The sequence below is a fragment of the Astyanax mexicanus genome, chromosome 16 (assembly GCF_023375975.1).
Source record: "Astyanax mexicanus isolate ESR-SI-001 chromosome 16, AstMex3_surface, whole genome shotgun sequence".
In the NCBI taxonomy this organism is placed as follows: Eukaryota; Metazoa; Chordata; class Actinopteri; order Characiformes; family Acestrorhamphidae; genus Astyanax; species Astyanax mexicanus.
Genome location: NC_064423.1, coordinates 9,448,743 through 9,463,703, shown reverse-complemented (window position 1 = coordinate 9,463,703; position 14,961 = coordinate 9,448,743). Strand labels below are relative to the sequence as shown.

Below are 14,961 nucleotides of genomic sequence, written 5' to 3'. Positions count from 1 at the left end.
CCGATTATAAGGCGCTCTATCAATACACATGGTGCACTGGACTATAAGGTGCATTATGCAACACAAGTAAGCAATGGGTGTAAAAAAGCTGTTTATTTGGGTGAGTAAAGTACTTTTGTTTTTTTACAGTAAGCTTAGATTTGCAGATTTCCACTAAGGCTGGGTGCAGCAGCATTAGCATTAGCAGCTAACCGCTAGCGCTAGCCATGGTTAGCGGCTAATTTCGCCTGACAGCACTACACTGAGGAACCCTGAGTGTTCTGATAAGCCAGGGTGCTATCAGCTAGTGGTTTGTCCCACATAGCTTGTTTTAACATGGTAAACACGCAGACTACAGTCCAATATACTCACCTCTGAATGACAAAAGTGCTAGCACATAACACAATTAGGGGCTAATGCTAATGCTGCTCTAGGAGTGCTAGTCATGGTTAGCAGCAGGCTACAGGCCGATAGCACTCATCTCTGAATGGCGAAAGAGCTAGCGCTTAGCGCAGTTAGCGCCTAATGCTAATACTGCTCCAGTCTGGAGTCTCAGTGCTGGAGAAACTTCACTGAAACTCCTGTATAACGCTGTACTTCAGCGGAGTGACTTTACTTCTTCTTACAACATGACTAATAGAATTCATACAGTACATAAGGAACACAGGATTATAAGACGCACTGATGATTTTTGGGAAACTTAAATCATTTTAAGTGTGCATTATAGTGCAAACAATATACAATAAATTAAATTAAAAGCATTTTTAAAACCTTCAGCACTGGAATGTTACAGAGACAGTTCTCAATATCTAAGGCATATTTGATTTTTTTGCTTTCAGGTCTGTAATGTCAAACTTCAAGCTCAAAATGAAGAGGAGAAAGAGGCTTGGATCAAGGCGCTCAATGATGGCATCAACCGGGCAAAGAACAAAATCTTTGATGAGGTATATCTTGGTACAATTACCATTTTTTAACAAGAATGTTGACAAAATTATATTTTTAAATAAAATGTACCTTAATTTAATAAACATGTCATTTTAAAACTTTAGTGAACACATTTTAGAAGTCTTTGCTCTAAAAAATCACTCACAAACAAGTAATGCAGATATGTAAATGATGACAAGTATAGTCGGATGCTTTCCCCAATATGCTTTAAAAAGTCTTTCAGAGGCAACTTTTAAGTAGTGTGTCTCTTGGTGAAAGAGTGTTGACTTCTAGATTTGCTTCTGTGGGCCCCATTGTACATCCTGCGCAAGGTGCTTTGCCATGCTCGCTGCCATCTTTCACCCCATCAACAGTCTATTTTCACATAAAAAGTTTAACCATTTGCATTGACTTATTAAATATAAAAATCCTTAACATGAACCAAGTTTAATTTTTTTTTATTAATCACAGGTAAAAATAGATGAAAGTTTGTCTCTGGAGCATGTAACACGCACTCGACCAAAGGGAAACCGTGGTAGAAGGCCACCCACCAGGATACACATGAAAGAGGTACGTTGATGACTTAGATCTACATCACAGTGATATATACTGAATTTTAGAGCACAGTTATTCAGTACTATAAACATGTATTTAATCCCCTTTAAACTTTTTCACATTTTTTGGAACACACATAAACTTAAAATACATAAAATATATTTTATTGGGATTTTATATGATAGATCAGTACATGGTAGCATGTAATTGTGAAAAAGTGAAAACAAAATTATACATAGTTTTCTGAAAAGTATAGCGTGCATTTGTATTCAGATCCACCGGACTACTGTTAGTTAGTACTCGACCAATCTGGCCTTTATGTAAGAGTGATGAAAAAAAAGCTATTTTTGAAAGCAAGCCATAAGAAACCCACACAGCAAACATGTGGAAGGTTCTCTGGTCAGATAATACCAAAGTTTAACAATTTTACCGTTTTCAATGCTTCGAAATTACTTGCTATTTTGTTTTGGTCTATCACCTAAAATCCTAATAAATTACATTAGTAATACGTTTGTGTGTGTAATGTAACAAAATCTGGGATAGTTCAAGAGGTTGAATACGTTTTCAAGGCTGTTTATTCCTTACCATACAAGACACTAAATTTTAAAATTACATCTGAAATTTGTTTCATTAGGCTTCCAATATCTCACCCGATGGAATTATGAAACTGGACCTGGATGAAGCCGACAGTATGCCGAATGGAACACACAAAGTAAGTGCTGAAGAGAGTGAACAGAAAGACATCAAACCTCAAATGTCTTCAGCGAAGTCTTTCGATGACATTCAAGAAGAGGCTGAAGAAAAAGAAGACGCGCCTCAGAAGAAAGCTGTGAAGCCACCAATGCCTCCATCAAAGGAAAAGAAACCCAGCGAAAAGGAGGAAAGTGAAGCACCTCAGAAGAATGCTATTATGCCACCAATGCCGCCATCAAAGGACAAGAAGCCCTCTCAAAATATGGAAGATGAGGAGCCAGGAGAGGTGATGCAGGAGAAGAAAGTTCAGAAACCACCAATGCCTCCCTCAAAAGAGAACAAACCCAGCATTTCAGACAATGGAGATGCCACTAAAGAGAATGCGTCAGATAGCGGGGTAGAGTCTGAAGCAACACCTACTCCAAGCGAGTTAAGTCCAGCTCCAGAAAGCACTGACGAAGCAGAGACTGGTGAATCTGCCTCACCCAAGACCACAGCCCCTGCACCTGCTCCACCATCCAAAGACAAGAAACCGAGCCAAGCACCTGTTTTAAAGGATAAGGAAAGTTCTTCAGAGGATGACGCTGACAGTCAAGATGATCAAGAGGGAAAAGATGAGGAAGTTAACGTCAGTGTTGAGTCTGAGAAGGCAACTGAAGAAAAAGAAGAAGCAGCAGAAAAAGAAAAAGAAGAAGACACCATAAAGACAGAAGATCCAACTTTCACTCTCTCAAATAGCATCCCTAAGCCTCAAGGCGTGATGTGGGACTCGCCTACTACAGCTTCAGATGAAGGTTCTGCTAAACAAGATTCTAAGACGTCTGTGAATCTAGACATCACTCAGATTGATGTAAAACCATTAATTCCTGAACCTGCAAAACCTGCCGTTGAAGTCAAATTAACTCCACATTCAACCCCAGAATCTGTTAAAAAGGTTCCCCCTGCTCCACCCAAGAAGAAACCTGTGAAGCCACCTGTCAAAGTTGAGGACAGTGGTGTGATGAGTGGTGTTGCAGTGTCCACCAGCGTTCTGCTTCCCACTACTGTCACATCCTCATCTGAAGGAGTTGGAAAGAATGAGAATGAGACGAAACCAGACCTTCAGGAAGCCAAAGGTGATGGTGAACGCAAGGTTATGATTTTGTCTCTGAGTAATCAAGGAGCAACTGAAGAGTCTGAAGATGTGTCAGGAGCTGAAGCAGAAGAGAAGTCTGTAGATAGTGGGCAGATCTCAGCCGAGGACTCAGAAAGTGGTGACCAAGTTACGTCATCCGAAGACAAACTTCAGGGAAGTCTCCAGTGCCTAGACGGCGACACCAGCGAGGATGATCTGGAGTCGTCCGACAGCAAGGTTCCAAGCAAGGGCGACCCATCTCCAGCGATCCTGTCTGTTATGTCCAAAACCACTGTGGAGAGCTCGTCCACCAGCCCAGCACCAACCTCAGCCTCATCGTGGAGCTCCAAGACAAGGTCATCCTCCACAGGAGACCTTCTCGATATTCAGGTTGAGGCACAAGACAGAGACATAAAGAACTTGCGACAGAAAGTATCGCTAGAGATGAAAGAAACAGGAAAGCTTCTGGGTGAAATAGGACCGAGCAGCGATGAGGAAAATGACCCAGAGGTTTTGCTGGCCACTGCCATGGAGAAGCTAAAGACAGCTGACCAGTTCTTAAAAGAAGCCAAGAGTTTCAAAGAGGCTGAGAACAAGAGCAAAAGAGCAAGTTGGTAATAAGAAAGGCTCAAATGTTCAAAAAATGCGAAATACTGGGTTATTAGCAGATGCTTGAGAGGTGCTTCACTTGTGTTGCCTTTTGGTATTTGTTGGTTTGTTTGTTTGCTTCTTTCAAGGAGGATCAAGTGCATTTATGTCCCATATCACTTTTTTTCTGGACTACTGCCCAATTGACCAGATCATTGAAATATGTTCAAATCCAGAAATGATGGATTAAATTGTGCCTTTAAATTCTAACTGTATATACAAACCAGCCAAGCATAACAATATGACATCATCCTTGTTTCTACACCTATTATTTGATTTTTTTTTCCTTTTCAACCTGTTCTTCAACTGTCAGGACCACCACAGAGCAGAGGATTTTTTCTTGAGTGGCGGGTCATGTTCTGGTAAAACGTAGATCAGATGCAGCAGTGCTGCTGGTGTTTTTAAACACTGTTTAAACACTCACTGTCCTCCACAGTTACACACTCCTACCTACAGCTGCTTCACCTTGTAGATAAATAAAAGTCAGGAAGAGAAACGTTTAGAGAAGATTTAAAAAGGCATTTAAATGACTAGATATTTAAACATGGAAAGTACTAATATTTAGTAATGAGTAATTATGTAATCTGTTGTGTTTGGGCACTTTTAGAGACAGACTAAATTAAGTGTAAACTGTGTGAGTGAGATATTTACCCATCTTCCATTGCACTTCCTTCCCCAGCACTCGGTGTAATGCGGTACTGCTACAAATTTATGATTAGTCGACAGTGAAATTTATAGTCGACAAATTTTAAGTAATTATCGACATTGTCGATTATTTTGACTAATCGTTGCAGCCCTAGTTGGTGGAATATTCTTAGTCCATCAGTGACACTGAGGTGTTTAAAACCTTCAGCAGCACTGCTGTATCTGATCCAATCGTACTAGCGAAACACTCATGAACACTCCACCCCCATGCCAATCAGTTTCACTGCACTACTGAGAATAATAACCCACCACCCAAATATCTATTACCTCTGTGGGGGTCTGTCCTGTGGAGTCCTGACCATTGAAGAACAGGTTGAAGAGAGGATTATAAAGTATGCAGGGAAGAAGAAGAGAAAAGATAAAGTCTGTAATTCTAGAACTACAGTGGAAAAATGGATAATGGGTGAAGAAACAAGTGGTCACAATGTTATGCTTGTTCTGTGTATGTGCCAAACTAGAGTAGCTTGTAGCTTGCGTAATAATGGCAATATAGATATTAATGGCACTCAGCATATGTTAATTTGTTTGTAAGTAAGTTTGGCAGTTCCCAACTAAACTACTACAGACCCAACATAAATGAATGGAAATACATTCTTGTTTAGCCCAACTATATACTGGTTTGCCAAAATATCAGTATAAACAGCCCATTAATCTTTTGGCTGATATATTTGGATTGGGTTGAACTTGATTGGATGAATCTCCTAAGAATAGAACAAAACCATGGACAGCTACACCAGTTCATGCACAATATATTCAAACCTCACATCAGCATGAGAATAGTATAAAATAGTATAAAATATGCAAACAATTATATGTATCTGTACTTCCAGTGATGTACACTGACATGCCAAAAGTCATAGGACAGCAGTATGTAAATAAACCACAATGAATGGATTTATAGATATAGAGTATCACTATTAATAATGGCAATACATCATAGAAGGCAATAACACACACGGTGGGTGGTAAAGATTGTGACCGGCGGCTTCTGGCTAGGATTGTCCATGCGATGTGACAAGCGACTCTGGCAGAAGTCACATCCAAATTCAATGCAAGAGCCTCACATGCATATCCCACAGGTCTGAGCAGCATTGTTAAGTTTCCATGGGACACAATAAAAGTCCTACGGTTCATGACATTTGGCATGTTAGTGTACTAAAATTATTAACTACAGAGGAGTAAAAAAATATTATTTTATTATTTTATTAAATTAGAGTTTAAGATTGCTAAATTGATTTTAAATTAAATTGTCAAGCGGTACATGTTAAATGTTACTATTTTTTATCATTTTTAAAATAAGGTCCCTTGCTTAAAATATTCCAGTATGTAAATAGTAAATAAATACATAAATAACGATAACCGATTACAGCCTTAGGAAACATAATCGATCAAAGGTATTGCACTTACATCATATGGATAGAAATGTTGGGACACCTGCTCATTCATTCAAAATAATTTATCCAGAATTTGTTGTAGTAACTGTCTCTACTGTCCAGTGACTAATTTCTGCTAGATTCTGAATGAATTCTGTGAGGATTTGATTGCACTCAGCTGCAAAAAGTTTTATCACCACCACCCTTCCTTATTTCTAATTTACACCCATCCCCTCATTATTCCAGAAAACACAGTTTCACTGCTCCACAGCTCTATTATAAGTAGAGCTCATATTATAAGGTGCAATATCAATAAAAGTCTATTTTCTGAACTATTTTTATACATAAGGCGGACCGGATTATAAAGAAAAGCAACACCAGTATGGAACCAGGGTGTCAGCACTAGCAGGATGCAAATGCCGCTTGATAGCGTTAGACTGAGAAACCCTGAGTGTTCTAAGTCTAACGCTGAGTGTTCTCAGTCTAAGAGCAAATGCTAATACTGCTGCACCCAGCCTTAGTGCTGGAGAAACTTCACTAAAAACTCACCCTTAAAACACTTCAGCAAAGTGGCTTTACTGCTTTTAAATACCTGACTGTAAGAATGCATACATAAGGTGCACTGGATTATAAGGTACACTGTCGATTTTTGAAAAATTGAAGGATTTTAAATGCACCTTATTGTCAATAATTAAGCAGTGTCCCAACACTTTTGTCCATGTAGACTATACCCTCTCCTCACTGTGTTATTTGATCAGTCGTACTGTGCAGAGATGTTAACAGTCTTGCTAATCGATTCCCCTTAATGCAGAGTGTTGCACACGCTGGCGCACAAGCAAAGCCACGCAATAGTGATAATAGTATTAGTTCATGTGCTCTCGGCCGCCTCCCTCACTCTCCCGCCTAATATGATGCAAGTGTTCACCCAGCCTTGTTTACATGGTTATGAATAGTACACAGGAACTAGCAACTTCCTGCTTGTTTTAGTATGTAGATCACTTTTTTGCATTTTACAGTTTGGGTGTGGAGGCACATGCTGAACATGCTGTTTCTATGTGTTGTAAATAAAAAAAAATATCTTTTTTTTGTACTGATAATTTTTAACAGCTTTGTAAATGAATATTTTTTTAACCATTTTTTAATCTTTTAATCCTGTTTTTCTGCAAGTAAATACAATGTGCATTGTTTATAGGATCTAAATTAATATCCACAAATAAAAGTACTGTACAGAGGTTTTAGGCACCTAAGCTTATTATTAAAAATGTACATTCTCTCAGTAATAAGAACGTTTCTACTGTAAAGACTAGAGACATCATGGGCTTTCCAAAGAGACCTTAGTTATGACAAAAAAAGTGCCTTTCTTTTTTAAATTGCTGTCAATCACAGCTTTTTTGACATGACAATGAGAAAGACAAAAGAGCATTTATTTCTTCAAAATGAGATTCAGTTTTGTACCATTTTAGAATTGTACAGTAATTTTAAATGAGGCAGAACAAATTTTAGTATTTTTTACATTTTTGAAAGTTTTTGTAAAGCAAGAAAACATGCATGATGTGCTCTGAATCTCTGGAGGAAGCGTTTTCTGATTTGTTTTCTTCATCTTCCCATATTTACAGACATAAAATGAAAAGAAATGTTAACAAAAATCCACATGAAATTTAATAAAATACCATTACATGCCCCCTATATTCTAAAACTGAGCATGACTCAATGGCCAGTAGAATCGACATATGATAAAGAATAAACAAACAACATTTTAGGATTTTTTTTTATGTTTTTCAACCACAAATATATATATATATATATATATTGAAACCTATTTTTTGAGTCTCAGGAGGTTAAGAAGTGAATTGCCACAAACCAGGTGTTAATATGTGGATAACTATAAGTAATAATAAGTAACAATATTCACAGGTGCCTATAACTTTTGTGGAGTAATGTATATTTAAATAAAACAATGATTAACTCAATTTGTACAATAATTTAATCACTTTAAAATGCCTAATTCTTTTTTTTTTATCTGTAATGTGAATAGCTGTTTCACAAAGAGATTAATGTAGTCAATCTTTTTAAAGTACCTATAGTATTTTCCCAGGTCCTGTTTTTCTCATTGTACGGCTTTCTTGCTCATTTGTTTCATCGTTTGTAAAAGATTTGTGCTTGCTTTATTATCATGTTTGAATATAAATTTGTAAATAACAAATCTACCAATGAATTGCTTAATATTTAAGTTATTAATGTTCTGACATTCCGGTCCCTGTTCGTCGTTTTCCTAATATCAGATTTAGATAAGAGACCCGCTGTACTGTACTGTACTGAACTGTTAAAGCTGTATGGTGGTCTATAATTATAATTTTATACTGTAATATATTATTTGTCCATGACTGTGTTTACTAACTGGACTAATATGTTTTTCTAATTGCCTACTGAATATGCAGGAAAGAAGTAACACATTGCTTGCCAAGCATGGATTAATAAAAAAATGTCTTCCAACCTGTTTTATATGTATTTAATTATTTTTTTACACTATCACACAAAACTGTTGTATTAGATACAAAATGACAACTTTACAGGATAAGGGGACGGCTACGTTCACAATACAAGCCACATTGCTTAAATCCGATTTTTTTTGCTCAGGTCAGATTTGGTTATCTTGAAGGTTCACATTCACAAATGTAAGTGATCTGTATCTGTGTGTAATGTGAAAGAATCTGTAAAAAATGGATTTGGAACATTCACACAGCCATAAAAAAATAAGATCTGACCGACCATCCAGCATTAGCATTAGCCGTTAACCGTGCTAAGTGCTAGCTCTTTCGTCATTCAGACGTAAGTATTATCGGAATGTGTCCTACTGCTAACCCAGGCTAGCACTGCTGGAGCAGCATTAGCATTAATTGCTAACCATGCTAAACGCTAGCTTTTTTGCCATTCAGAAATGAGTATTATTGGCCTGTAGCCTGCTGCTAACCCCGGCTAGCACTGCTGGAGCAACATTAGCAGTAGTCGCTAACCATGCTAAATGCTAGCTCTTTCCACATTCAGAGGTGAGTATTATCGGCCTGTAGCCTGCTGCTAACCCTGCTAGCACTGCTGAAGCAGCATTAGCCGCAAACCATGCTAAGCACTAGTTCTCTCACTGTTCAGTGATAAGTATTATCTGCCTGTATTCTGCTGCTAACCCCGGCTATCACTGCTGGAACAGCATTTGCATTAGTTGCTAAACTACGCAAAGCGCTAGATCTTTCGCCGTTCAGAGGCGAGTATATCGGACTCTAGCCTGCGTGTTTACCGTGTAAAACAATCTATTTGAGATGAACCGCTAGCTGATATCACCCTGGTTTACCGGAACTCTCAGGGTAGCGCTGTCACTGAGAATTACTGCTAGTGCTAGCAGTTAATGTTAATGCTGTTGCACCCAGCTTTAGAGGAGATCTGGAATTATAAGTTTACTGTACATAAACAGAAGCACTTTACTCACCCAAATAAACAGTTTTCAGGAGAGGAATCTGTGTAGATTAACATGACTTTAAAAAAATGTTTTTTTTTAAGAATTATAGTTTTGTTTACTTAAATTATTGTTACTCAGCTCAGTTGAGTAAAATCGGTTTCGTTTCATAGCAGAGTGAGTGTTGTGTCACTGCATTTACTAGAATTTAACTTCCCTGGTCACTAAAAAGGATGTGAAACTAAAACAGAAATACACTCTTGTGGTGAATGTAAATGAATGCTGTGCGCAGTATTGTGATACTTAAATGGCCAGTCAGTGTTCAGACTGTTCACATCATTCAGTGGTATTCTGCTCTAACTCACCTGTTAAGTCTCATCATGTTATTATGAAGGCCTTCATTGGCTGAGTCTGCTTTAGTATGAAAAAAAGAGGAGTTATATTATAATATAATATATCCCCAAATCATTCCACTATGATTTGGGGATTACCACACAGACATGATACTTATATTGTAATTTTATATGTAATGCTGATATGGATCACTGATCCTGCAATTTTAAAATATATTGAGTATCGATTGTTAAAGTCCGGTCCAGTTCTGATCCTCAGTTATGCTGTAGCACAGCACCCTCTAGTGTTTTTTTATCTGCCATTAACAGACATGTTTCTGAGCTACTTCCATTTTTACTGACAGCATTGTGGTATGATTCTTAAGTGTGCACATTATTCAGCATTATATATAAATCACATTAATGACATCATCATCATCATGATCAAAAAGATTTTAAGTAGATATTTATATGTATATAAAAGAATAATTAGATCTATATTAGTAGTGTCAATTTAAAAACTAGTATATAATTGTATTTTTGAGGGAACAACATGGGGCGCTGGAAGAAAGAATGCATGATAAACTGGATAGAGGAGAGAACATCGCATCTTGGTTGTAAGGATTTCTGAATTTGAATTTAATTTACACCGTTTTCACACCTGTAGTTGGTTTCTATGATGAGAGTATGGTTTCAGTTGATGAGTTTGTTTATTTGGAGGGTTTCTCCCTCTGTTTGGTTTGGTTTCACACAGGCACAAGCCTAAACGAGCACCAATAAACCATGTGAGCACATTGTCTCCTCTGATTGGTCAGAGATGTAATAAGGTAGTAAACACTGCAGTTCACAGCTTGTTGTTGTTGTGAGATGTCTCAACAGGAATATTGTATTACCCAGAAACAATAACTTATCAAACAACTTACATAGTCATACTAACTTACAGATGGCAAAAGCATGCAAGCCCCACACCACAAGTAAAGAACATTTTCCTAAAGTTATGACCGGTATATGTGTAGATTACACATGTAGTTTTCTGTTTTTAATAAGCATGTGTGTGTTCCTGTGAAATGGTTTGTAGGTGGAACATGAAAGTTTTGTTTGGTCATTGGTGGTATATGGTTTAGAAAGTTTGAGAACTTCTGGCATAGGGCATTTGGCATAGGCTAAGCATTGAGAACTGGTATAATTCAGCATGGTGAATATAGAAAGGCTGGTTTGTCTCAGTAACAGGTGAAAATGTGGGCATAAGAAGTTTTGTAATTTCCACTTGTGGTAAAGAACACAAAAATTTATAATAAATGATGTCAGATCAAGTGAAGTTCAAACAGCATAAAACATACTAAACTACCATCTTTACTGAAATGTTATATTTGTTGCTTGACCAAGATAGAGAGGCAAAATGCTCTGCACCGAGTTCAGAGACAAATATAACCGTATAAATCTTAGTTAAATTAATTAAGATGAATAAGGACATGTAAATTGTGATAAAATTAATAAAATATTGTGAAATATAAAGGATAGGTTGAGGTTTTGGTGTGTTGTTTCCATGATTTGAAAGTGAAACTAATGTCGGTTAATTAGTAGCTTTATCCGTTCTAGTTATCGATTCTCATAACCGGGTTGTTGTACTTTCCTGCAGTGACCCTCACAGAATGTAAACGGCCTCTCACACAGTTTATATTGCATTCAATTTATAACCTGTTGTTGTCTGGGAGGCCCCACGCAATTGCTGGGTGCACCTGTCCTGTTTCATTGGGCCTGCCTTTAATGATGAATTTCCCAACAGTGGATGAAATATTATGTAGTGCCCTATAGGATCGCTTACAATGGGATTAAATGTATTCGATGGTACAAGACAAAGTAAATTGTTGTCAATTATGCAACAAAATGTAAAAAGCAATTTTCATTCTAACCTTCTTTGCCACTGCACCTTAAACAGCCTGTCCACCACTGTGTCTGTGGGTGTGGATGTGATAGTAATTAGTAGATGTGGGTGGATGTGGGAAGGTTCACTTCAACACTGTTTTAAGAATTGGTTCCTCTCTATGCCCTTAACCTGACACAGAACTGAAACTGTGCATTGGGGAACTAACTGTTTGTCTGGTTGCAGCTAAACTCTCCTAAAACTATCTGGCCAATACATTTAGTTTTGATTTCAATATTCTGTAGAAAATATATACCATATAGTCGCTAAATTACAACACTGGTCACCTCAGGTCTGTAAATATCTGTAACTGTAGCCCACACTTGTAGACTGAAATGCCCCTGGTAACACACATTTGTCTCCAAGATGTCATTGGAATGTATCCTAGTTGGTCTGAAAGATGTATTTAATAAAGCGTTTGCTCATCTGCAATATGAGAGATTGTAGAATGCCCTTAGCTGCTGATTTCCAAACCCATTTTACCATTTCAGATCACACCTTCGTACAAGAGAAGCTTAAGAGGTGGGCCTAGACTGGGCTCAGGGCTCAGCTCAAGAACACAAGAAATGACAAATAACTAAATGCACAATTAAATCATGAAGTAATAGATTAATACATTTGGTCATGGAAATGCTTTAATTACATTGGTGGTTTAAATTAATTTGTACAGTTATCCATGTATATATTTCTGTGTGCATGTTTATAGGGTGGAAATTCATAATTACAGTTCTGGTGACATCTAGTGGCGAGTAATTGCAAGTGTCCTATACTGAATTTCAAGTGCCAGTCTGTAAATAGTGTTGTGTAGTTCTAAATTGGTATATGACATTTTTTAAATATTTATATATATCAGTGTCTGAACTACTTACGGAGTGACACCTTAGTGAAAGTAGAAATATAAAAAGGAAAATGAATAATTATGGAAAGATGTACAATGTACATATGTAAATGTACAATTAAGTGAAACAATGAATAGAATAGAATGTGGAAATGATGAGTTAAATGAGAACTCTGGTGTAAAATAAACTTTTGGTGTAGTAAAACATGATAAAAAGTACTTACCTATGATGAATAGAACACCTCCGCCCTCCCACAGCATTCGGAGATCCAGAAATTTTAACAGTTTGTCCAAACACCCTTCAGACTGGGTGACTTGGGGCATAATTTGTCCTGATAAATTGCTTTTTACACTGTTATCCAGCTCTAAGTAGCTGCACACCTCCATTAATAACTTAATATTAATAACTTAAAAAGTGCACAGGAAGCTTATTAAAAAACACTGTTTACATCCCATAATGCTAGCTTCAGCTCCGAGCGCCACCATTACGCTGCTGTGGGAGAACGAAGGTGTGCTGTTCATCAATGGTAAGTACATCATGTTTTACTACACCAAAAGTCCATTTTACACCAGAGTTCTCCTTTAAATAAATGCAGAAAAGTAAAAATACAGAAATAACTGAATAAAGAAATGTGGACATTTATAAGAAAGTAGAAATGAATACAAAAAAATAAAATCAAATTATTTAATTATGTCTTTTTCCAAAATGTATTGCACAAATGAATGTTGTTTTTTGTTAAGCATGGCTATAGTACAAAAGCTAAGAGGCACTAAACTCTAAACCATATATATATATTTTTATTAATAGCTGAAATGTGTTTCTTTAAAGTAATGAAACATACCAGTGCTGCTTATAATTTTTAGAAACATTTCCTAACCTTTAAAAATGTTTTTATTGTGGTAATTTCCGCCTCTGCAGCGCCCTTTCAGGTTCAACTGTGCTTTAGGTGTGGATGATCAGTCAACCACCTGCACCTCACTGCTATTAGAGCAGGGGTGTTCAAACTACGGCCTGCAGGCCATTTGCGGACCTTTTCCTTTTTTGGAGTGGCCCGCGAGGTATTTTAGAAATACAATAAAAGTTGGCCCGCAGGTTTTTATAATGTGAGATTCAAAGTTTAAACACTTGGTGACATAAAATGGGCCAAAGAGTCTAAAAACGGCGAGAGTGCGAAGTTGTAGCACGAAAAACAGACCAAAGAGTCTGTATGCTGCGAGAATGCGCAGTTGTGGCACAGAAAATGGGCCAAAGAGTCTAAAAGTGAAGAGAGTGCTCAGTTGTGGAACAGAAAATGGACCAAAGAGTCTAAAAGCGGCGACAGTGCGCAGCTGTAGCACAGGAAACCCGCCAAAGAGTCTACATGTGGCGAGAATGCACAGTGGTAGCTCAAAAAACGGGCCAAAGAGTCTAAAAGAGGCGAGAGTGCTCAGTTGTAGCATAGAAAACGAGCCAACGAGTGCAAAAGCAGAGTGGGTGCTCAGTTGTAGTGTGGAAACAGGCCAAAGAGCCTAAAAGTGGCAAGAGTGCTCAATTATAGCACGGGAAAGCCGCCAAAGAGTCTAAAAGCGGCGATAGTGCACAGTTGTAGCGCAGGAAAACGGGACAACGAGTCTAAAAGCTGCGAGAGTGCGCAGTTGTAGCGCAGAAAACGGGCCAACGAGTCTAAAAGCAATGAGAGTGCGCAGTTGTAATGCAGAAACCCGTCAAAGAGTCTAAAAGCGGCGAGAGTGCTCAGCTGTAGCGTAGAAAACGGACCAACGAGTGCAAAAGCAGAGAGGGTGCTCAGTTGTAGTGCGGAAACAGGCCAAAGAGTCTAAAAGTGGCAAGAGTGCTCAATTATAGCACAGGAAACCCGCCAAAGATTTTTGGAGAGTGACGCCGCCATGTGGCATTGATTACATTCCTTTTGCCAGTGTCACTGGCCGAGTGACACTGGAAGTCTCACATTAAGCAAAGTCTAAGGGTTAACTTTACCTACCACTCAGTGCTATCTATATCTTTAGAACTAAATCTGTATCTCTCTGAAAGCATTTTGTCCTTTATCCACAACTAGACATTTTCAAATGAATGAAAAAACGATGGAATGAGACCTTTGTGTGGTACGGGGCCTGCACAGCATCCTGCCGCAGGGCCCTCCAGCGGATCGTGAGAGCAGCTGAGAAGATTGTTGGCACCTCTCTCCCCTTATAATTATATATCTATTTTTACTTATTTACCTATATTTATATATCTATTCCTCCCCCACACCACTGCACCTTGTTTTTGTCTCATGTATGTCTATTTGTGTCCCTGCTGTATTGTACACATAGTGTCTCCCATTCTCCTTTATTATATCTATTATCTGTACTTGCTGTAAAATTGGGAAGGAGAGTAACGTAATTTCAATTCTCTGTATGTCCTGTACATATGCAGTATTGACAATAAAAC

The 14,961-nt window shown here is 37.9% G+C and overlaps 1 protein-coding gene and 1 long non-coding RNA gene across 2 annotated transcripts in view; one reads left to right on the top strand and one right to left on the bottom strand.

The window, feature by feature from the left end:
• plekho2 (pleckstrin homology domain containing, family O member 2) overlaps positions 1-8,484 on the top strand; it is a 45,423-nt gene extending 36,939 nt beyond the window's left edge. The window contains exons 4-6 of the mRNA XM_007260221.4: positions 819-923; positions 1,375-1,473; positions 2,093-8,484. Of these exons, the coding sequence (XP_007260283.3) occupies positions 819-923; positions 1,375-1,473; positions 2,093-3,883 (1,995 nt within the window). The 3' untranslated portion in view covers positions 3,884-8,484. The remainder of the gene's footprint in view (positions 1-818; positions 924-1,374; positions 1,474-2,092) is intronic.
• LOC125782198 (uncharacterized) overlaps positions 1-14,961 on the bottom strand; it is a 374,822-nt gene that overhangs the window by 213,032 nt on the left and 146,829 nt on the right. The gene's annotated exons all lie outside the window — the stretch shown is intronic.